The sequence below is a fragment of the Copadichromis virginalis genome, linkage group LG14 (assembly GCF_057382275.1).
Source record: "Copadichromis virginalis isolate Kocher_CV1m ecotype Utaka linkage group LG14, C_Virginalis_male_GT1.1, whole genome shotgun sequence".
NCBI classification, from domain to species: domain Eukaryota; kingdom Metazoa; phylum Chordata; class Actinopteri; order Cichliformes; family Cichlidae; genus Copadichromis; species Copadichromis virginalis.
Genome location: NC_140631.1, coordinates 26880714 through 26905745, shown reverse-complemented (window position 1 = coordinate 26905745; position 25032 = coordinate 26880714). Strand labels below are relative to the sequence as shown.

Sequence of the window (25032 nt, the reverse complement as noted above, 5' to 3'; positions counted from 1 at the left end):
TGTTGTAGCTGTTTCCAATCATTGTGGCAACATAACATTTTGTGTCACAGTTTTGGCTAAAAATATAACATAGGGGCAGACATTCTGATACAATTCTTCTCAGAGTTCAGATTATGGTGTGGCACATATTTTAGTCCGGGTTATTTTAGCGCTTTTTTAAATTCTTATAATTTATCTTTAGCTTCATATTTAACTAGCAGTTAGAGTCATATGTATTAATTTTGCAGTTGGTACTGAGATAATTTAGATGCACTGGAGGGCGGTATGTTTCTATGTTCCTGAGGAGTGACTACACAAAGAAGAAGAAGAAGAAGAAGAAGACGCAGCGCGAGAGTAGTACTGCCAAATATGGGGACAAGCCGGGTGTCGTTAGCTGGCTTTGCTAGTTAGATAAGTGGGTGTGGGGTAAGTGTACAAAAGACCATAAACCAAGTACTTGTATATGATTTCTGCACACCAGTTTGCACTAAAATAGTCTCCAACATCGAATAACGTTCGTCATTTGGTCCTGTATGTTGACAGGTTTAGTTATTAGCTTATTATAAGAAGAAGTCGAAGTTGGGCAGGTAGTTGCAGGTTCTATAATTACAGTTTATACTGGCTTGCTGCAGCTTGCCCCCGTTTTCTAACTAATTTCTACTTTATTAGTCCAGAATTCCTCAGGATAGAAGAAGATGTCAATGGAATGCTCCCTGCCACCTCCACCGCCTCCACCTCCTCCACCTGCTCCATGTACACCACCTCAAACGTCAGCACCAAAGAAGAAGCTGTATCAGACTATAGCCAGCAGTAGACGTGCTGTAGAGGGAGATCACACAGAGGCTTGCTTGCTGATCAGTCAGAGGGAGACCAGGTCAGGTTTTTATCATGAATGTTTTCGCTTTGTGTGGAAAATTGATAAATCTGCACATAAATCTGCACATTTTTAAGTGCTCACATGCTTGGCAGACATTTGTCACACACAGTCATGCTCAAGTTGATCAAGCGGATCCATTGTGCAGTTCAAATGTTTCATCTGCCAGCACAGCCATACAGGTTATTGATTAAAAATCCATGCGCAGCATAATCAGCCATGACTGTGTAACTTATCTTTGATGATGTTTTTAGGGACAAACAACACAACCATGCGCTTAAACTAATCAAAGACACAGGAACTAAAAACCAAACATAAGAGGCAAGGATTCACCAAGTGAGTAATGTAACAGAGGGACACCTAACACAGAGACAACAACTTAACTACAAGATACAAGAAGACACGTGGGGAGGCTAGGCTAAACAAAGAGTTACCTATTAATAACCAATATAAACCAGAATTCAAGTAAAAAGCTTAAAAATAAAAATCTTAAGGAATAACAGTGAAAAGAAATCTAAAGTCCAGAAAACCTAAAACATAACAAAACCCACGGACCAGGACACATCTCAGAATGTACAGTTATATAATCCAGAACCAGTGAGCAGTGAGATAAAGTATTGACAGAGCAATATATGCATCTATTTTCTGCCACTTATGTGGGTGGTGGGGGCAGCAGACCTCCTTCTCATCTTCCTCCATCTCTCCTGAGGGGATAGTGGGTTTGCTCGGGAAAATCTCAGAGATATAATCTCTTCAGTGTGTCCTGGGCCGGCCCAAAATACCTCTCCTGTATTGTCCTGGAGGCATCCTGGTCAGATGTCTGAACGGATGAACTTATGAGTCGATAAGTGTCCCACAATCAGAATCAGGATACTTTATTAATCACACAGGTAATTATGTGATCACAGCTGCTCCAAGACGTTAAGAACAGTAACTAGCTAAACTAAATGAAATAATGCTACAAAGTTACAAAATATAACAAATAACTGTAATATACCTAAATGGCTGTAATTATGAATTAAAGTAAAGAGAGACCTTAACTAGCTTGCAGTGATGAAAATGAATCTCACAGGAAGGATGAAAGACAGTAGTAAAGTGAGAGATTTGTTATTTAATTAAAAAGTTTAAAAATAGTACACGCACAGACACCACAATGGACTGTATACAAAGAGTGTGTTTCTCTGATGGTTATGTTGTTTTGTATTGAGTACTACTACAACTTTGCTACAAAGTTGCATTATCCTATTATATTGTGATATTATTGCATTGTAGCTTAACCCCAAGAACAGAGAGTTGCCTGAATATATCTCTGACATGGAGTCAATAAAACTGAATGTCAAGATTGGGGCAAAAGTCCTGAGCCAAGAGTGAGACCTTCTTGTCATTTTTTTTAAATTGGTCTTTAACAATAGTTCTTCAGACTTTCTGAAGGTCTTTGAAAAGTTTTTCTTTGGGCATTGGCTGCTTTTTCCACTCATTCTCAGTCCAGTCCTCCCATTTGACGTTTATTCAGAGGAATAATCTTTTTTGTGCAACTTAATATTGACCTATGAATCATAGCATAAAAAAGGGAACCTAACTCAAACCGTTGTCAGTGTGAGTCACATTACAGACAACTTGGAAAAGTACTTATTTTAAATTGTATCTTTGGGCACTTTGTTACTAGCAGCCTATTATATAAAAACATAATTTGTTCCCATTTCTTTAGTTGAATCTATGAAAAAGTGTCAGATAATACAATTTGGCAGACATAAAATGGTATTTTTGCTTGGTGTGTAGTGTGTTCTTAAATATTTGAGAAAATTGCAAAATAGAAGACAAAAGAAGTGAAAGGCCTAAAAAACTTCAGCAGATGAAAAATATCTGGAAGAAATGTCCTTGTAAAATAAGAAGAAATCCATTAAAGACTGGAAGCAGAATCAGATGGATCTGGCCTTTCAGTTTATCCATCTACTGTTCACTGAAGCCTCATCAGAAATGGTCTCACTGAAAGTGTGTCTTTCAAGAAGCTGTTCTTAAGGAAGGAAAACAGGGAGAAAAGGCTGAGGTATGCCGAATTACACGAGATGGAATTATAAATGCAGAAAAATACCATCACATTTTGATCCACCATCAGTACCATCTGGAAAGCATCTAACTGGCAACAAATTCATTTTCAGCATGACAATGATTCCAAACACAGTGTCAGTGGAATAAAGGTGACCCTGATCCAGCACTAACTATGTGCTGCAATAGGTGTAGGCTGCTGGGGGATTCCCATGATGCACTGAGTGCTTCTTTAGTCACCTTTCTCTCTCACTATGTGTTAATAGACCTCTCTGAGTTGAATCATTACTTATTAATTATCTCTGGCTCTCTTCCGTGGCATGTCTTTTGTCCCGTCTTCCTCCCCTCCCCCCTCATCCCAACCGGTCACGGCAGATGGCGGCTCTTTCCTGAGCCTGGTTCTGCTCAAGGCTTCTTCCTGTTAAAAAGGGAGTTTTTCCTTCCCACTGTTGCCAAAGTGCCTGCTCATAGGGGGTCGTATGGTTGTTGAGTTTTACTCTTTATGTATTATTGTAGGGTCTACCTTACAATATAAAGCACCTTGAGGCGACGGTTGTTGTGATCTGGTGCTGTATAAATAAAACTGAATTCCATTGAATTGAATGAAAAGCAGTCATCATCCAAAGACAACCTATTTCAAATTTTATAGCAAAACGGGATGAAATGAAGGGTGGCTCAAGACGTTTGCACAGTACTGTACATGATAGTCCTGTGAAAGAAGCTTTTTATAATGCTGGCATTTGACTCCTCAAAGTATCCTGAAACCTTAGCAGCCAATACAGTTATCAGCCAGTTGATTAACACGTGACTATAAAAGAATCAGAAAGCAGGGATTAGAAACAGTTGGGGATAGGAAACACTCACATGCCGTAAACTGCTACAGTTTTGATGCAGATAATATGACACAACATATGGAACTAATGCTTAGAATTGATTCATGGCTGAGAAAAAAACTTTTTCATTTGTGTAAGTGCAGCAGATAAACGGTTAACAAGCTCCATGCCTTCATGTTATGCAGTGCCATTTGTTTGTTCTTCAGTTTCAGGAAGGACCTGCAGTGGATTCTGGCGAACACCTACGTGCCATCACTCATTCAAGATGGTCCACAGTAAGTCACTAAAGTGAAGTGTCACTGTAATACCTGTCACTCAACAACTCAATCTATTTTTGGTTAAGAAGTATGTTGCATAGCACGCCAGTTTCCACAACAATTTTAAACTTCTGTAGTATTTTATTGTTTTTAGTTATTTGGTTTACCTGACTTCTTTTACGTGAGTGGGTGACATATTTGTTCAGTGTGTTATTTCTGGTAACTTTGTAGGTGTGGTCTGGTGGCTTTGTGGATGGCTGCTTACCTACGGCAGCCGCGGCTGAGTGTCGACATGGAGATGGTGGTTCAGACAGCTCTGAGCAGGGGATACACGGCTCAGGGTGAAATGTTCTCGGGTATAAAATAAAAATGTGTGAACTCTTCAGGTCTGTTTGTATTTGGGAGCAAAAAAAAAAACGCAAAAGAAACAGGTGGAGGCTGTGATTAAACATTTGGAACTTTATGACACATTTTGCAGCCGATATTTAATTTAATGTTTCACAAGCAAGTAAACATTCAGTTTCAAGCTGGTGAATTTTGATTTCTTTATGTTCTCATTAAGCTTTTTATTTTGTCAGCTGACAATATGGCCCTGCTGGCAGAAGAGGTGTGTGGCTGCAAGGCCAAGCTCCTTTCGGGGGGTCTGAGTGGTAATAATGCTGCAGCCATCATCTCACACCTGTGGGGGAGACAGCCTGTTCTCATCCCGTATCCTGGACCAAACCATGGGGAAAGGGTTGCTGTGAAGGAAAAGCAGTAGATTTGGATTTGTGATTAAAGAGAAAAGCAAAACTCCTTGACAGTTTTTACAGCTATGACGAGGATTACAACCACGAGCCGTGCCAGCGTAGTGGCCACAGAGCGCACTGGGCAGTTGCTTCAGGTAAGAATGAATAGCTAACCCAACCTAAGGCAGGGTTTATTATGTAGGATTTCCCTTAAAGTGAGCCTAGTTTGACTAATCAGACCACACAGTAACAGAGTTTATTCATTCCAGGCGTTCTCCTCGGTGTGGACCAGGGGAGTGTGAGTAAAGAGCATGTTCAGCCTGATCCCTCTCTGCCGTGGCTCTACCTCGCCGCCGACAGCAGCTCATCTTGTCCCGCCGGCAGCACGGCGCTCAGAGATGTTTACATCCTCGCTAAGCAAGGTAAAAGCTTGCGCTACCAGCTGTGGAGTTTGGACACTGTAGCTCAGAGCAATGGGCAGCTGAGGATGATGGACCCTCAGAGAGCCAGTGATGGCACCAAGTATGTGGTTCCCAAAGGAGGGGTGGAGGCCGGTCTGGCTGGAAAGGCGGTGATGCTCCACACAAGATCCACACAGTGAAGCAGACACACATTATTTATTTAATTAAAAGGGCTTTAAAGTAAGGGTTATCAGGGAGAAGCCACACCCACATGTTCAGCCATGCTCTGGTCACTGTTTTTGTAAAATGTGTAGTCGATATATATGTCTCATGCTGCCGCTTATTATCACATTTATTTGCACAGTATAGGCGGCTTTAAAAACATTTTGACAGAAAATATTGGAAGGAGCAGGATGGGCATGTCGGGGGAAATTCCTCCTGACAGTGATAACAGTGAGTGAGGTGAAAACCCCCCCACTTTAAACAGGAGTGGAGAAATAGGGTTTCAAATGTTGCTTTTCTGGCTGCTGTTGAGCTTGTTTAAACACTGCTAAATCAAACAGGTTTACTTTTCTGTCATTCAAATGAATGCTTTTATGGAGCAGAGAGCATAGAAAATATGTCAGGCGATAAAAGCCTGTGCTGGTTGTTGCAGTGTTTTTGTCAGGCGCTGAAAACATACTTCTAGTTGTGCAGGTCCTCAATCATCCACATCACGGTAGTTTTAACCGCTTCAATTGAAGGCAGTTCAAAGAATTTATATCTTGACTCATGTAGCAGTGACGCGTGATTACAGGGTGAGTTAAAGACCGCCTCCACGGTAAAAACCACACTGAAGACATACTGAATACCCGAGACTCCTCATTAGCCTTTAGAACTGAAAAAGCCTTTCAGTTAGGAGGTGAAACATCTATAAGAGCCATAAATGTTCAGTTTCCTTCAACTCAAATCCTACAGACACTACAGGATACATGCTGGCTTCAACCCGTAACTCACACTGGCCATTAACGTGTGACAAGATCAGAAGACTTGTTGATTTTGCAATGCCGTCAGAATTTTGTGTAACTGGTGTGTGAAATCATGGTTTTCTCTCTAATTTTGAACTATTGTTGTACAAAAAAAAAAAGAAAGACGCGGAAGTCATTTTGATCATGCACTCTTAAAATGTGTGAGTAGACAAATGAATGTGAACAGCCCATCAGTTTCCATGGGCTCAAAGACAATCAGATAAACTAAGATAATTATAAAATCTGCTCCGATGAACCTCATTTGCAGTTGGCGACTGCATGAAGCCTGGCTGGATGTTATGAAATGCTTTATTTCCTCCCTGCAGGCCCGTTACCAAGTAAAAATCCGGCTTAGTTAAATAATTGTGACTAACCCATTTATAAGCTTACAGTTTGTCCCCCTTAAGAAGCTTGTAGGTTGTTTATGAAGCACCAGTTTTGCAGCGTTTGGCTGAATTTGAGCAGAAGTCATGCACACTTCAGAAGTCGTCCTGCTGCTTCTGTCAGCAGTCACACCATCGATACGCCCATACTATAACAGCGCCTCCAGCATGTTTGACAGATGATGGAAATCGCAAGCCATTCCTCAGCGCTGAGGCATAGTATGACCTCTAAATCATGCAAGTTCATCTAAATGTGAAATTTCTACAGCCAAAATGATAAACTAGCACTTTGATTCCTAATTTACTTATAAAAATTAAAAAAAAAAAAGAAGCTTCTGTCACATCTACATAATTTCCTTTGGGATTATAAAAGTATTTTGATTCTGATCTTCATTAAGGTGGTTTTCTTGTCTCTGTACTTGTGGACTGCTAATTTTCTTATCAACCAAAAATAAATTGTCATCTAGTTTTTACACAAAGTTTCCACCATCTCAGTTTTCAGGGACAGTTCAACACAAAATGATTCATCTGGTTTTATTTAGAAACTTGTGATAAAAGGTCACAGCTGACTGAACAGGACATATTCTTACAGTAGTGTTAAATTTATAATTAAATGTTAGATCATCTTGATTCAGCGCTCTTTTACAAAAGTATATGATTTGGTGTGTGTGTGTTTGCACAAAGAACTGAAAAAAAAATTACAATAAAAATCCCCCAAAACTCTGAAAACTCTCCACTTTCATTTTATTGTAATCCACGACCGTCTGGACAAAGCAGAGGTTTATAAACAGTTTCAATCAGTCCGTCTGTTCTTTCTGTGAAAAGCGCTGCCTTTGAAATACAAAATGTGGTCACGAATCCAGTTTTCTTGCTTACAAAGCAGCACCCTCTTTGAAAACCTGATAGTTTGACATTTTACAAATATAGAGACTTTCTGGGCAAAGGTTTTTAACACTTTGTAAACACTATACTATCCGTCTCTCCTGCCATGTTTACCCTTCGGAGATGAAAAATCTAAACTCCTGAATTCGAATTCCAATCTTGTTAAGTCACGCGTTCACAGCACTTGTGTGGGAAATGTTCGTGCCGAGTTAACCACACGCCCACACCCCCACCCACCTAAACAGTGCTGCCTGACACTGTCAAAGGAAGACTGGACACTTGACGTTCACCAATGCGTCACATTCCCGTCGGGATCTGATGCACATGCTCACAAGCACGGCCTGCACGTATAACAGTGTCGCTTCTTTGTAAACTTTCAATGTTGCATACAAAAATGTAAATACCCACATTCCTCCTGTCTATCCTAGCTTAATTATGTTTACAGCGGTGTCCTTTAACCTCTGTTTTACTCAGACACCCGTCATCGCTCATACACAGATTTTATTTTTATTTTTTTTGGGTTTTGAGTTTGTGTGTAAGTCAGAGCCCACACGAACTGATCAGATTAATCGGGTAATTCCAGTTTCACAGACTAAAGCAACACTGATCAGCGAATCGAGATAACAGGCAGAAATATTTACGTTGAACAGTAAACCCAATACTTAAACCTCTGCTGGAGACGCACAGACATGTTTTGTTCAATGGCTTTGTGAGAATCCATAGTGCAACAAACTTCAGACAAACAAGGCTGTCGAGCTTCTTACTAAAAATCACTGCATTTTCATACAAAAGTCCAATTAAGAAAAAAACTTTCTGTTTCCAAGAAAAGTTAAAACTGTGGGATTTCAATGTAAATCGATTCATACTTGGGTGAACTCTTTTGGAAGTAAAATAGCACGAGTCCACTGCAAGTGGAATGATCAGATAGCTCAGTTTCTTTTTTTAAAAAGCCAGGCACAGAAATCATACAAACACAGTAAGAAGGCTATACCAAGGCAGGAAAAAACAAAACAAAGTTAAATTAAACTGTATTTACATGCTGAGTTAGTTAACACGTGGTCTGACCACTGCTTTTAGTGTTGCTGTATACTTAGTCATCAAAAGTGGTCCATGATAAAAACAAAAAAAACAAAAATCCAACACTCCTCAGAGGCTCGTTTAAAAAAAACAAACAAACAACAAAAACAAAAACACGCTCCTGTTGGTCAAGATCACGGCTGAGGAGGTGGCTGCTCTGGCCACCTCTCGCCAACAGAGGGAGCTGTGAGGAGGAGCGAGATGAGTCTCTGCAATAAAAAGTGACTGCTAAAGGTCCATGAGTGCAGAGGCCTGTACTCTCAGAAAATAAACCACAGCCCAAGTAAAACAAAACAAAGTTACAATTGTGCTTTAAATTTAACAGCTCGTGTCATCCGCCCCCTTATTCCACATAATGCATAACGTTAACCTTTTGGCATATTCCACTTCGCCCGCCCTTCTCACACTGGTACAAGTTGATAAAGTCACTTGGTGTGAGCCCTGAAAGGAGTAACTGAAGTGGTGGCCCTCTGTTAGCCATTCCTCTGTCACTCTTAGTTTGTATAATCTTCTTCAACATCCCATCAGTCTCTTACTGCAGTCCTGTGTCTCGCTCAAGGAGTCTCCGGGAGCATGGTGCTGAAGATGTCTATGAGGTTGTCCAGTCCCCACAGGTAGCCGTCCTCCCTGTTGCCCTCCACCCAGGGAGTCCTGTGGTCGAGAGTTTGAGGTGTCTGCAAGGGGACCGTTTTTCCAAAGTCGATCATCCAGACTTTCGCTTTTTCTGAGGCGTCGTGCACAAACAGAAGAGAGCTGCCCACAACCTGCAATCGATAAACCAGCAAGACCAGTGAGTTTAAGTATGCAGCGCTGATGGGATTGTAACAAATCAGCAACACAGACAACAGGTCTGTTAGAAGAAGTCAGAACGGAGTCCGTCTCACCTCGTGTGTCCTGAAGAACTGTGACTGCTCCAGGGCTGAGCGTAGTTCCTCCAACCGCTGCAGGTAGAGTTTCTGAGGAAAACAGAAAAAAAGGACACAGAAACTGAGACTGTGGGAATTTGCAAATTGGAGCCAAAAAACCCAAACAAAACACTTTTTGTTCTTCTTTCTTATTTAAAGGTAAGTGTAAAACCTTACATCCTTGTTTGATGCAGGTGCTACCGCGTGAAACAAGGATGTAAGTCCTGTATAGAGTGAGCACAGTGCAGACCCGAGAAGCGGTGGAGCATAAAGCAGCATCTCTAAGATTTACTAATGAACATGCCACATCTGGTTGTCTTATTTGTACAAATCTAAGAACAAAGTAACAGCTTGTTGTCTGTGTGTCTGATGCGAGTCAGTGAGAGACTCCTCTAAATAACAGAACAACCTATTAGTGACCTACAGAGGAGCTGACAAAGCCACGATAGCCGTTTCCTCTTCTCACCGGCCGAGTTAAACTAAGCAGCTGCTGATTCCTGCTTTTTGCTTTTTTGCATTTACAAAACATAACAATTGAACAACATACCAGAATCTGAGTGTTGCCATCGACAAAGTCCTCCAAGGCCTGCATCACTTGCTCTCTGTGTTTTGTCTTCTTAAAGTTGGTGTTGCAGGTTCCATCAGCTCTCTATATAGAAAAAAAGGAAACCATCAAAAATGTCATAATGACTCACTTCAGCTTATACATGCCGATTCACGCTACTATCTGGACAACAGAAGGTTTTAACAGTTGTGTTTTGTTGAGGTTCGAGGTGGAAACAAATGGCTCTAAATAAATTCCACAGTCACAGAACTCGTTCAACTGGAAAATACAGCTGCAGCGAGCCTTTAATACACTGCGTGTCATCACATTTTTTCTTTAGTCTCTGAGTAGCATGCAAATTCACTATTGGCACAAACTGATAACCAGCCTCGGATTTATTTTCGAAAGAACAAACAGTCCCCCTAATGACTGCATGTTAACCAACCACATTTTCCATTTCACCCCAGTGCACGTGGTCTGTCTTGTGAACAAACTGATAAGTGTTTACTCCCGCTGATTGGTTTACGTCTTTGCAGCAACAAGCACAGCTGTTTATTCTCTTGAAGCTGAGGTCTTCAGGCTAGATGTGTTTGTGTGTTCAGCATGACCTCATACCTTAATGCCTTCGATCCGGAAGCCCAGGGTGGCGGTGGAGCTAAGTGTCTCCCTCCACTGCATGTACCGCGGTTTGAGGACACCCTGCTTGGCCCGTTCCTCCTCTGTTGGAGCCCCGGGGTCCACGGCAATCATTTTGTCGTACATGTCCTTCCTCAAACGTGGACGCTCCCTGGCTTTTGTCAGCTCCTCCTCCAAGTAAGTCCTGAGAGTTTGGGTTAGATTTAAATGTTTGCACAGCCTTCATTCTACATACACGATTCAAGAGTAAATGTGCGTGAAGGTAAACTCTCAAGAATCATTTTGCCTTCCTAAGGCACAAGCTGTTTTTGGAAAAATGCTTTTTACACAAATACACTCTCTTTGTCACGTGCCAAGTCTTACCTGCTGCCCATTTTGCAGTCCATGATGGAAGGCGAGTCAAAGTCAGCCAGCAGGTCATCCATCAGGTTGTAGTCATGGTCGTCTTTTTGTACTATGCCGTAATATCCGGGCACGTAGGGGCGCAGAGAGTCCGTCATTAGCTTCTGCAGGCACTGCTGCTCACACTCACAGTATCGCTTCAACAAACGCCCGTACTCCCCAGCCTGGAAGTTACCTTGGAGAAAGATAGGGAAAGAAAATTAATGACGCATGAGACAGAAAGATCAGAAACTACAACATGTCTGTGCATTTTTGTTTGTCTGCAGATCTGAAAAAAGGCGTACAAGTGAGCAGGATAGAGCCGGCACTGTTGCCCTTAAACTTTATGCTTGCCAGCCTTTCAGTAGATACGACAGTAGCATAAATCTTTTGTTCTTTTCTTAGAAGGAACCTCCATATAAATGCATCTGATATGCAGGTGTACAAATATCCTGCATTTACACATACCTGCATGGCCAGCAAGCTGCACCCATGGGTAACGCTTCTTGAAGGACACGACAAAGGGGGACCAGTGAACCATGGTCTTCAGCTTGTGCCAGGACTTACTCTGAAAGATGAAAAAAAACAATAGAGGGTTTCATCGCCTTGTTTTTTAAAAAAGCATGGGCGGTCACACACATAATAAATCTGAAGCTCTGACTAATCAGAAAAGGAGCTTTCTTTCCTGGACAAACAGTACTGAGCTGAGTGCAGGCCAAAAGACTGATTACTCATTAAAAGGAAAACCCAACCTGTACTGTCCTCATACCCACACAAACATATCAGTAGACATTGGACAGACCCTCCCCTGCAGCCAAGGCCAGGTGTGCCGCATACACGACAAAGCCCATTCATAAAACATTTACCAAAGCCTCCGCTGTGGTGTCGTAAAACAGAACCTCCGTGTTTGCGAGCTTGTGGGCCTGTGTGTGGGTTACAGTAATATGTGTTGGGAAACAGTAGAACAAGGACAGTGTGCAACAGCCGCTTTGACGCAAGCAGTTAGAGAGGCGCCTGATACTGATTGATTAGAACATGTGTGTGGGAAATCACAACAAACGGACAGCCAGTTCTGGGTGTGTGTGTGTGTGTGTGTGTGTGTGTGTGTGTGTGTTTTTTACATTTCAGCTGATTAAGTCCTAAAATGCTTCTATGCACCAAACCGGTTTAAAGCACAGAGACAATTAGGTTAAAGGAGCAGAAAGAAAATTAGCACTGGGCAACAAAACCGGTTTCTGCGAGTAATAAAATGCAAGAGGCCATAACCATAAAAGTTATCTTTTTACAACTAAATTATTTCTCTCTGTATGCGTGTGAGAGAGAGATTGCTCTTCCCTTTGCTCTGCATTCCTTCCCCCCGCTGCTCTTGGAAACTGTCACAGTAAAACAGTCTTAATCCAGGAACATAAACACACTGGAAACACTGCGTATGCGTTTACCTCAAATGAAGAAGAAGAAGGGGGAAAAAATGCTTCAAGTTTAAACTGTTCGCAACAGTTTGAAAGCCTTAAAAACACTTTTTAGTTGAAGGAGAAGGAGCAGTTTTACGTATCGGGATGAAACTTTCCAAAGGGTTTTACTTTAATTGTGGATTATTTATTCTGGTATATTAGTGCGATAACTTGAATCAAACATGTAAGTTTGTAACCATTCTAAGAACTAGAATGAGTGTGCATTTAAATCTTTTATCATCAGTTTCTCAACCTCAGATCCCAGGATGGATAACAGGTTTAATCTTAACATGAGATGGCACGAAGCCTACAATAAAAAGAAATTCTGCTTAAAACAGAGAGCAGGTCACTACCAGGATTTTTAGCAAGAGGCCGAAGGTGAAGAGAGTCAACGAGAGACGGCTGTGGACTTAATCTTAAACGACACCCACAGATTCACCTTACTCTAACCTCAGCCTCGTCTGGGTGAAGAACAGCACTTCACCACATGTGACGTAAACGACTGAATTTTCAACATGACAAAAATTCCTCTTGCTCACTTAACTGAGCAAACCACACCTTCATTTGGCAAATGAAGGTGACAAACACTAATAGATGTGCAGGATCACAGTGATGAAACACTTCTATTATCTATTTTCTCTTTTCTCTCTTACTAGCCTGCTTATTTCCACTGCCTGTTGACACCCCATACAGTCTCTCAGGATGTGTTTGAGCTGATCTTTACCTTAACCGAAATCTCTGATTAGACTTCAAATAAATACAAATATCTCAGCCTATTCAGCAAAACTCCTCTTCTCTTTATTTGCAAAAAGAACGGTTATATTCAAACTCAAAGGGAAAATATCCAAATGAACCCACAACAAAAGCCAGCGACATTTCAACTTTCCACTCAGGCAAGAAAACTGTCACCAGAGACTCTAGAAAGACTCTTAAAATTCCCAAAACATGCTCGACCTTTATTTAAACATTTTTAGTTTACAGTTGAATATTTGACTAGATTTCCTGCCAGCTGTAACGACGTGCTGTGATTACTGATCACAGATAAATATTAGTTTTCTGAATGCACAAGTCCAGAAATAGCATTCACCTGTGGCCCAAACAGAATCTGTTTACTTATCAAATCTTTTACTTCTTCTCCTCACTAATATTTAGTCATTACCAGCATCTGTTTCCATCTGAAGACCAGTTCAGTGACAGAAGGCCTGAGCGGGGAGAAACGTGATGCTTCAGCCTCTCTTCTTTCACTTTCCTCGTCCAGGTCAGGCTCTCTGATGGCCCTATGCTGACAGCTTAATGTGCTGCCTCTGTGGAGCTGAATGCACCTCCTTAACAGCAGATGCACTGCCAAATACTAATGCTGCTAATATTCTTGTGGACATTAAGGCGTTCTTAAAAGGGTGGTTTGATAAATGTTCAGAAGCCCATCAAAGAGCACATAAAGAGCTTTCGACGTTTCAGCTTAAAGCGAAGAAGCCGTCCCACACACACACAAACACGTTTTAAATGCTGAGGTCATATTTCACCCCACACAGTCAAACCCTCGCCATCTCCACTTTCTTTTATATAACTCATGAAAACTGTACACAAAACACAAACATACAAAGTTATCATATCAACCCCCATTTGAGGTTATTTTAAATTTTTTTCTTTGAAACAGACAGAGATCCCTTGCTTTTACCACTTTCTTTTTTTTCCCCCTGTAGTGCTCCCATCCCTTTTTCATATTTCCTAGACCTATGGGATCCAATTCCAGGAATGTCACCGGCCCTAACACTTCCCAGCACAGCAGACAATGACAACAATGGCGCTGCTAAGAGACGTTACAAGGGCCATGAATGTTCTGCTTTAGATGTGTAAAGTATGCATCCAAGACGAGGAAGGTGTTTCACTGCCACTTCAGTAGCCCTTTAGTGGCGATTTTCCAGCATATAAAAGAAATAAGTGCCCACTAAAGAAGACTCACCAGTTAACAAGGTTTTTTTTTTTTTAATTACTCAAAAATTAAAACACATCTTTGCTTGTAAAATTGTCAAAAAATAACACGAGTAATGTAACAGACTCTTTGCCTTGAAATATATGTAGACCATTTGTGGCCATGTGCACAGCCGCCACCAAAGGCCACTGTGGTCAGGAGAAAAAGACCCATCTTCAATAATTATAGCCCATAATGAGGCCTGTAATGATCAGCTGGGTAAAACAAGTTGTGGGAGCTACTTCAACTTTTGGTGCTATTAAATTATAATGTTAATATTTAGTACACCTTTCCAAAACCTTACTTTTTAGCTGTTATAGCAGCACTTGGTGTACAGCATGGTGAGCCTGCTGCTACTGGCTTACTGGCTTCTTAACCCAGATACAGTTCTTTGTGGCTGAACGCGAGCCAGATAGCCCTCATATGCTGTAACAGCTACAACAGCAATCTTTTTTTAATTTCTATTTGAATACCCAAGTCTCTTTGATACAATCTCCCCTTATATCATGTTTCTGAGGAAGCATGACATCAGCGTACATTTATAACAGTGGCTGAGGTAGGTTAAATTTGAATCAGTATCTCTGCTCTCTCAATAATTATTTTTGGACCCTTTTCTTACCTGGCAAACGGAGCAGTAGCGGAGGAGGAGGCAGGTGCCGACACAGATACACACGACCCCGGAGACGACACGAGAACGCAACCAACACAAAATGCCCCCCGCCATCAGGACAGGGTCTCTTAAATCAAACGTCAGGGACGCGTGCCTCCCTGTGGGCGTGAGATCCTTCACAGTCATCTATAACGTCCTTTAACTCAGTCCACTGTCTGCTCGGTCTTCCTCTGGTAAATCACCTTTAGTCAAGCTGTCAATTTTTGGTGTTTGTTTGTCTCCTTTATCGCCCGATAAATAATCACTCGTGCGTCTCTACAACCTCCTTTTTGTCACTCTAATTCACAATTTGCACCATTGCAGAATTTTAGTACTCCACCCTTTGATTTCTTCACGCTTTCTCAATTTCTTTGTTGCCGTCATCAAACATATCCACCAAGTGTCCTAAGGCTGTCCCTTTTCTGGCTCTTGCCACTTTCTGCCTGTTTGAACTAGTCCTGTTACTCGCAGTTCATCCCTGAAATCATTCACCCCGTCTCCCCGAAGGCGCAAATCCCCCACTCTGCGAGCCGTCTTCGCTTTCTCCCAGTGTAAACCTTTGTTTCTCTCCTGTCTCACTCTCTCATCCTCTAATCCCCTCTGGGCCTATCCTGAGCCTCATGCTTAGCCAATCTCCTGCCAGATTCAGTGCAGGTGGGGGTAGAGCCAACAAACATTTCCATATAGTCCCACAGCTCCTCTTTTGTCTGCATGATGAGGTCTTGACTACTATGTGGCCTACGGAGTTGTGCGTTTGTGCACGGGGACAAAACTAAACCTGTCAAGCGACAGTCAGCTACAAGAGTGACACCATACTGTATGCAAACCCGAACCGTGTTTTCAGGTACTCTTAGAGACCTTTTCTCAAAACTACTTTATATAAACCACATCCCTTTCCCTTCACTCAAGTCTTCAGAGCTCATGAAGCTCCACTGTGGTGGGCCAGTGAACGCACAGAAGATGGCACCGGCTTCAACCTCCGCCTGAAAACCATCTGCAGAAAACAGACTCACATGTCTCTTTTATCTGATAATATTTGAAATGTTTATTTGCATGTGCCAGAAACACGGTATTACGTCATCAGCTGATATCACTGACAAATGAAAATACATTTGGTATTTGCTGGATTTGCTACTTTTTCCCTTTAATATCACCGTTTCCTGAATACTTGGAAGTATTCGACCTCTTATACCTACATTACATCTCAGTGTGTTGTTTAATGATTTTCCACTAACGACCGATTCTATTTGCGGAGCACATTTAACTATAAAAACATTATTTTGGCAACTCTTATTTACATAAAATCTGATATAGTTCCAGTGAAACCTTGAGCTAAGAAAAGCAGCTCACTTTCCAGCTCGCATATTAAGTATTTAACTTGCAGATTTATGAGTGAAGGACTCCTTATATGGAACTGTCATTTTTGGTAACATCTTTCTTCAGTAAAAAATGAGCAATATCTCACTTGGGAGTCCATTAAATGTATTGGCTGGTTAAGTCGGCTTTTTGCTTGTACTTTACAAACCACACTAAAAGTTTGTGTTTGTGCATCAAGTCATAATAACAAAATTACTTATTTATACACATGAGGACATGTGTGGGGGTTATGGCATATATGAGCAAAATTTGATTTGCTGGTTTAGAAAGGATCAATGACAGCGTTCTACCTTTTATGACAGGAGGTTAAGTCTCACTGCTTTCCAGGTTTTGGATTTTTTTTGTGATCCAGTATTGTGTTCTTTAACTGTATGCACGTCTTTTAATTTTATGTAATGAAGGAAATGATGATCCCCCACCCCACCCCCTCCAAACGCTGTGAGTACTTTTACTCAAAAGCTGTTGGTCTTGTTTTTTTGTTTGTCTTTTGTTTGTTTGTTAAAAACGGGGCAGTGTACAGTGTACATTGTCCATAGTGTGAATGTGCCAGATGAAGTCATACAGGCTCATTTTCATATCTTGTCCCTGGGAGATGGATGGAAATAATAGACAGTAATAGGAAAAACAAAAGTGCAGAAGCACGTATTCAAAGATAAGATCCGGAGCATAACCATATAACATTAAAAATGTCACACATTGCAAAAACTAAAGCACATGCGCACAGTTACAAAAACAGAACAGCGACCTAAAAAATACTCCAGAGACAACATGTTTAATGATCCAGCTAGGCACAGTTTTATAGGTGTGATATAGGGTTAAGAGATATGATGCTCTTTACTTCCTTAATAGATTGTTGATAAGAAACAGCCAACGTTCCAAAAGCAAATGATTTGCTTGGAAGTAATGGAGAATTTTTACTCAAGGCGTTGATACTCTGAATCTGGTGCTTCCTGCACCACTGGATTTTATTTCATTGCGGGCGTTACATCTTAACCTGATACATCTTGTATCAGGTAATTCTGTGTTGTGCACATAAATACATAAAAGCGAAGCTAACTTTTAACTAACGTGGACTTTCCTGTATCGTGGATTTTGTGTATAAGTGCTGTGGGAGTGATGTGTGGGACGGAAAACAAGTCTGCAATTGTGGCTCATGAGTGAATAAGCATGCATAAATAAGAATAATCATCAAGTGTAGGCTACGTGTTCAAAGTTTCGTTGCATCTTTTTCATCTGTGCGCGCTCCTTCTTTTGTCTGCTTACTCTAATTTTCCTCTTGTTTTCCGTTCCACTGTATGTTTCACAGTGTGTTAAGAGGAAAATATTAAGCCTTTTTATATAAGTGCAGGCAAACTGTAGAGGGAGAAAGAGTGTCTCACATGGAAGACATGATCATGCAAAAATATCGGCACTGCTGTGCACAGCAGACGTTGGCAGGAATTTATATCTTATAGCATTCAAATGTCAGGGACAGAGTAGACACTGTTGGTGGAGCGAACAACACAAGGAGAAAAAAAAAAAACACCATATATGGCAAAGACGTTGCCTAGCAACCGGCTCAGCCTTCAGCCCAATTTTCCATGACACACAATGAACTCTGAATGCAAGACGGCATCGCTCTGTGTGTGTGTGTCTGTGTGCGTGCATGCGCGAACAAGTATCTGCTCACGTCACCTCATGAAGAAAATGTTAGGTTTGTTTGTGAGCTGACGGCACGGCCACACACACTCCCTCTTTCTATTAATTACAACAAACAAAAGCGTTTTCCACACAGCTGCACATATGACAAAACATGCCCATTAAAACCAGCTCTTATCAGAAACCACAGGCCAGCGTCATCCTGTTTGTTACAACACCTCAAGTGCAACTACTCAGGTTGCTCACTTCCTGCGTGTTGTTATAATAGCCAGGAAATTACACTGTCCGCTGTCCTGTTCACTCAAAACATGCAATATGTGAATCAATATGTTTGCAGAAATGTGTATCTGAACATGACAGAGGTATTTTATGGACTTTACACTAAACGAATGACTGACAAAGGGGACGGTAAACATGAGGGGGTATTATAAATTATAGGCGTTTTATTTTTTATAATTTTCAAGCAAAAACTCTTCGTTTTTCCTTTTTGAATGCGAGGATTTAAAGTGTTTCTGTTTTATAGCACTGCTTGCATGTTAAGACTGCAGAACATAGAAAAACAAACATCTGAAGATACCACACTGGCTTCTTAGAAGAGATTAAGGTGTGGTTTTTCTCATTTTTTTGTGATGTTTTACATTTGAAACAAGTCGAAAGAATGTTTGATCTCAACTAAAGCTGCGACAGTAACAGACAAACTTCTGTGGATAAAATGTTCATCTTTCAGTTGATTGAGATCACTAGATGGGTGGACTCGATATGGATGTTATTTTTATACTTAATCTAATTAAGCCATCGTGACACGAGTTATATTAAGTTTTTGCTGAACTTTGTTTTGTAAAATCATGCATGAAGGAAGAAAGCTGCCCACACTGTCTTTATTTTGACATTTAGATCCTCACTCACAGGAATAATCAAATCATTAAACATCAACTGGAGCTTGTCTCCACCTCACGGTGGTCTCAAGAGGCCTGTGTTTGGTGCAGCTCTTTGAGAAGGACTAAACAATTTGGAGAAAAGCAAAAGTAATATATGTTAAAGAGGAGACTCTGGGGTGGTCTAATGTATGACCGTGAATTTCAAAGTGCATCAATTTTCATGGGTGACGCATTTCTCAATCTTTCCTGATCTATGAAAATGAATAAATAAATTAAAAGGGTGGGTTTTCCGCCACATCCACCAGAAGATCATTATGTCCTGGGCATCGCAGTATGAATCACAACACTGACAGCTGAAAATCTTTCTTGGTAATGTGGCCCTGCATGAAAACCTGGACATTCAGCATTCACAGAGCTACCGTGATGATAAGAAGATACTGATAGACACATCCTGTTTTTAAAGCATTCCATGCATGGTAGTCAACAGTGCATCAAAGCTTCCTGATACCGGAGGAAATCATCACAACTTCCTACTAAACTTTAAGCTACTTCTCCCGGACGGAGGAGAGGAAAATCTGTAAGCCTCTTGGGGCTGCAGGCTAAGCTCTCTAATAACGAAGGCTGGTCACAGCTCAAAGTGCTGACTGTAAACGAATGACGAGCAGTTAAGAAATGCATTCAAACAATGTTTAAATGGTCCTCAGGCTGAGCTCATCAAAGCCATGCGATCATGTGGCATGGGTGATGGAAGGACACAGAAGTGGGGGCTGGCAATAATAACCATTTTCCTCTCCTTTGGGTTTAAATTTGTTACAGTCATGTTTCATTATCAGGGCAGTGTGAGTCAAAGCCTTCTACCACACATGACACACATTAGATCAAAAGTCTCTCCTGAATGAATGGGCCCTTTTCCCCTCATTTGCACCACAGCAGCTGAAAAATCTCCACCTCCTGACAAATAATGACCTTTTATTATCAACGTGACACATATTAAACAAATTTCTTTCCTTGACTGTCTTTATAGCACCAGCAGTGACTGACACACCTGCTCTCACACACTGTTTACATTTGATGACAAAATAAAGTGTTTGTGGTTGAGGTTGACACAGGACTCAGGAATGTTTACTGTACATTTCCTATGCAGGGTGTGTGTACTACATTTTAATATGTAATACCTAGTCAGTTACCGACTTGTATCATTTTCTTTTTGATTGATTTTCATTTTACAATGAGTTCCAGTGTGGTCACACCTAACAACATGTTTGTTTATGGAAAGAATAGCTTCAAATACTGTAATGCCATCATATATGGTCAATTGCACAATATTTGCATTACTCATTTTTTGGTAGCTTTGGTAGTAAGACCAGTTTATGGTTTCTTGTCAGAGTCCAGCTGAAGGTCTTTTAAAATATTTATGAAGAATATATTGCAAGCAACTGAACAGAAAACTTTATAAAAGTTGTCTGTTGCGGAAGAAGACTTGAATAGACACTCACCCCCGTCCCATCCTCCGGACTGCACAGAGACCGGCTGGACTCGATGTCGCTGCCTGTGAAGTCGTCCTCTGACTCCTCGAAGGACGAGGCGGAGGACAGGCCGATGGAAGAGGAGTTGGACAGCTTCCTGGGGGACCGCATCAGAGCGGGAGACCCTCCGCAGCCGCTGTCCGAGCAGGGGGACTCGTCGTCCGGTTGAGGCTCCAGACAGCCGGTGTTGGGCTCCATTCTCAGCAGGTTCGATGCGACCTGTGAGCGGTTCGGACTGGGGTCTCTGGTTATGATGAGCTTGGGTATGGTTCCTGGGAAACTTTGGCCTCCTGGTGGACTCTGGCTGGTCTGATCAGAGTCCGTTTGGCTCTTTGTTTCAACCGGGCAGCTGCTGTTCAGTTTGGCGGTCGCTTTGGGTGTGCATGAAACGGTGCTACAGTCGGTTTTTGTCATTGTAGCCTCGGCTTGATCGTCCCTAATTGAAAGTCCACAGTCCAAAAGTTGATCCGAGGCCAAACTAGACAAAATCCCCTCAGTGTCCGGGTCAGAGGTCTTCAGAGGGGGTGAGTTGGATGAACGCGTGCTATTTCCAGTTAATACTCGATCCTGAGACACAATGGGATCGTGGTTGCTTCCCCCCAGTGGCTTATCTTCCATGGCCCTCGTCTGGGGATCCGAGGCATTGTTCTTTCGCACGGGTTTCGGCTCCTCGCAGCCCGCGCCGCTGACTTCACAGCTCTTACTTTCCAAGCCTGGTGCATCGGATGAACCAGCGGTTGCTTCACGGTTCACGACGTGCTGTGTCGGTTCAGTATTTCCATCTAGCCCGGATGGCGTGTCAAAACAACCCGCGGCTGCTCGCTGTTCCCCAACCCCCGACACCACCTCGTCCCTCGGCAACTTTCCTACTCTGTGGCCGCGGCGCGTTGCTGGATCTCCAGCTGCGTTTCCGCCACCCAAATCCGCTTCCCCCTGACTAGAGTCTCGCTTTCTCCTTCCCAAATACGACAGCACTTTATTTTTCATCGGATTCCTGTTTAACTGGTCACTTTTCGATTTTTCTCCGCTCCCAGGTCTGCGGATACGAAGTCGACGGGCTGTCTCGCCCGCTTTCCATTTCGCTCTGCCACGGGTGGCAGTGCTGTGCGATAGAGCAGAGCGAGTTTGGCCCATCCTGCATGCCGTAATAGTAGCAGTGACCCAGACACACCCTCAAAGTATGATTTAGAAAACAGTCGAAACTACTTAGCCAGTGACTCCATCAAGCAACGGTAATCCATTAATCACACACTTCAGTTAGTGCTATTGATCAATCCCTGTTAATCATCTGGGATTATACTGATCTGTGGGAAAAAGCAGATGATGTGTGATTTAGTAAATAAAATTGCAAGGACAATAGACAAATAAAACCCTAAACCCTTACCTTACCTAAAGAGTCCCCGATGACACAATGATAATACAAAAACAAACGCACATTTAAACCAGCGCTTGATTCAAGAATGCCAACTCGTATGTGCTTAATCACCCTTAAAAGTCACATATTATTTCCAGACGACAGGACAGAAACTGTCAGATAAAGGCTCACTGGAAACTGCACTGGAGTATAATTACAGGAAAATATGACAAGAACAAAGATTTAAATATTACAGGGGGGGCTGATGTGGGGGAAAACTGTAAAAGTTTCACTGAGATTTAGTCAGTTTCACCATTAGTCACGTCTGTCTAATACTGCCCTCCTGTGTCTGGACGATTCATTTGTCCCAGTAAGCTTCATTTAGACTGCTATCCTTATGTTTCTTTCAAAAAATAAAAATAAAAATAAAAAAAATTCCCCCAATAGGGAATAGTGGTCATATATCAAAGCATTGATATGTCTAAATTAGGAGTTTAAATAGTCAGCATTACATAATTTGGACATTTTTCAAGGCAAAGAACAATCACTTTAAATTAATATGTAAGAATTTGATTATTTAAGAAGACAAATGTTAAATGCTCATCGCTGCAACAGCAAATTCGCCCATATAGATGGTCTACTTTTATGACGTAACTTGTTTCCACTGGTTAAAGGGTTAAACTATTAAGATCCCTTCTAACTTATCTTTATTCATGGACTTTACAAGAGTACGTTTGTCTATTCTGATACAGCATGCAAAATAACCCACTTTTATCTTATACTGGGCCTTGGTGCTGCCTGTGAAGTCATTTACTATCTGAAACACTCATAGATCCACTTCCCCTCCTCTTTAATTCAGATTTCTTCTGATTTGCTGCCCCTCATAAATAAATTTAAAAAAAAGTCTCACTACCTGTATAGAAAAGATGGAAGAAGGCAGCATGTCCTGCATACTTTGTAAAGGCCAGCAGAGGGCGACTCCTCTGATTTTTCTATATTTATTTTCAAGATAAGTTGGATACAATAAACACTTTATCCAATACTTGGGAAAATGTTTTGTTACAGCAGTTATTAATGTTATTTCTGATGTGTTGATGGTATTGGTTGGTAGTTTCAAGCCTTCTTGAGTTAAAGTCAAACTTGAATTTTTTGAAAATAATTATCTCCAATAAACAACTGTACAAGCTACCAGCCTACGGGGCTGCAGCCTCCTTTGGATTCTTCGCCTGATCCGCCTTGTTATCACGGTTAGTTTCAAACCACCAAGATGGTGACGGAAACAACGCTAGGCTCAGTGCTTCAAAATGAGAACTCATGAACAACAGGTGATGTCACTATGGCCATGTCCATCTTTTATGTACAGTGTACCAGCAGTTTGACGCTTCAGGCTGCTGGTAGGCTAACCCCACTTACTTAACTTTTGTTCCTTTGTTATTTTTTAATTTGATCATTCACTATATATAAATAATAGAAAACAAGAAAAAGCACAGGTTGTTCCCTTTAATAATGCATTTACAGTCGTTCTAGTCAGCTATGTCAAAACACAGGTTCAACTTCCTCTATCTGTTCATAGGAATTGCTGTTTTGCAACATTTCTCATGTAAATACAAAAGACAGTAGTGTTTAAAAAGTGTCAAATTATGACTTTTCCTCTATCAGAAAGCCGTTTAAAGCCTTTCCGACATTATAAATGAAACACGGTGAGGTAAAGTGATTGTTATTTGCTGTGACAGCTCAAAAGGAGTGCTTACAGGAAATGAGACAGCAAGGATAACAAAGGAAAATACAGCTCATACAGAACCACACAGTTCACTATATTCATAATCCAAATAATAACTAATCCTATATAATGACTCACGCTGGCCTGTATAACTGTGAATGTTGTGCCATCCGCAGGGGCTCATACAGTGACACATAGTTTATGGGAAGTTGATCATTTCAAAACAACCCCAACAAAATAAAATAAATTTAAAACAACAACAACACTCCCTTAAAATAGATCTCAGGGTGATAAATGGCAGTAAAGCACTGCCATCAAAACCACTCATCTGTTTGTTCAATCAGCAGCGTACACTTTGTGGCTAAAATGGAAAACACAGCCAATCTAAATGAAGAGACTTATCAGTAAGTCATTTGTTTAAAGGGCGGTTTAACACACACTTTCAATTTGAGCTTGGGCAGCACTAGAGCTTTTTAAAATCCTGATTTTAACTTGGCCCTAGATTAAAACGCGTACCAGTTTCCTGTGATCAAACAATAAGAAGAGACAAGTCTTATCTGCGCGTTTTCAGCCAAGCAAAACAACCAAACGGATAAAAAAAAAATAACACACACACATACACACAAAAACTTGAGCTAACCTTACCTGACTGATCCTGAAGTGCTCCTCCGATGGTATACAGTTAAAAATAGCTGACAGGGATGCAGAGGTTTTTAAAAACTTCTGGCAGGGCGTGAAAATGATGATGTGTCTGTGATCATGAGCTGTTCAGCTAGTGTGTGCGAATCGCTGCTGCACGAAGTGAAGTATCAGCATGTGGTTAAAGTAAAAGAGGAAGCGCTGGTAAAACGGAGGCAAGTGTCGTTAACTTTCAGGCTTAGTAACTTCCAGAGACACCTGAAGTGGCACAAGCTAACGAGCTTCCAAACGACAAGACGTAACGGCCACAAAAAAACAAAAAAGAAGCACGATTTAGCTCAGTTAAAAACCACAAGTACGGTAAATAAGAAAAGACCCAAGAAAAAGGCGACCAAACAAAATGTTGTCACCCAAAACAATCTTTATTATGTCTAAGAAAACGTCACAAACCTACTCAAAATGATCCGACGGTGGCCTACAGGTCATTTAATGGAGTTACCTTCAAGTGCACCACGAATTTTGGCTTTTTAGGCGCTAAAGAAAAACCGTTAGTAACCTTTACAATTGAGAAAGGTTAAAAAAAATTTTAGTCTGATAAATCAAAAGCGTAAACATCGTAACAGCAAGGTAGCTTAAAAAAAATTATATTTGCATTTTTTTGTGTTTGATATTCAAGAAATACCAAAGTTGACCATCCAGAAATAATTTTGGATTTCTTACATTTAGAAGTATGGGATGGAAATTTGTTAATGCCCGTGATTTCTTTTTATCTATCTGTAAGTAAAAATGACAACTTAATATGCTGAAATTTCGATTTAATGACTAAAATTTGGAGTTTTCAGATGTAAATTGAAATCTTGAGATATTACCTCTTTTTTTTCTTTTTAGTGGTGAA

General features: G+C 41.2%; 2 protein-coding genes across 6 annotated transcripts; one reads left to right on the top strand and one right to left on the bottom strand.

The window, feature by feature from the left end:
• The first annotated feature begins 23 nt into the window (after positions 1–23).
• actmap (actin maturation protease) lies at positions 24–7505 on the top strand. Of its 4 annotated transcripts, none has more exons than XM_085430198.1 (8): positions 24–405; positions 523–566; positions 654–853; positions 3939–4007; positions 4221–4345; positions 4568–4697; positions 4802–4872; positions 4987–7505. In XM_085430198.1, exons 3-8 carry the CDS (start codon positions 675–677, stop codon positions 5316–5318), a joined length of 906 nt encoding a protein of 301 aa, XP_085286324.1. In that variant the 5' UTR covers positions 24–405; positions 523–566; positions 654–674; the 3' UTR covers positions 5319–7505. The 4 variants fall into 4 exon arrangements, with proteins under 4 accessions (XP_085286324.1, XP_085286322.1, XP_085286325.1 ...); XM_085430196.1 differs by having other exon boundaries at positions 649–853; XM_085430199.1 differs by lacking the exon at positions 523–566.
• Positions 7236–24660, bottom strand: itpkcb (inositol-trisphosphate 3-kinase Cb). Of its 2 annotated transcripts, XM_085430192.1 has the most exons (8): positions 24144–24660; positions 20395–21728; positions 11402–11501; positions 10916–11129; positions 10532–10736; positions 9920–10021; positions 9352–9423; positions 7236–9231 (listed from the first exon to the last, which is right to left on the bottom strand). In XM_085430192.1, exons 2-8 carry the CDS (start codon positions 21556–21558, stop codon positions 9022–9024), a joined length of 2067 nt encoding a protein of 688 aa, XP_085286318.1. In that variant the 5' UTR covers positions 21559–21728; positions 24144–24660; the 3' UTR covers positions 7236–9021. The 2 variants fall into 2 exon arrangements, with proteins under 2 accessions (XP_085286318.1, XP_085286319.1); XM_085430193.1 differs by lacking the exon at positions 24144–24660 and having other exon boundaries at positions 20395–21737.
• Between the last annotated feature and the right edge of the window lie 372 nt (positions 24661–25032).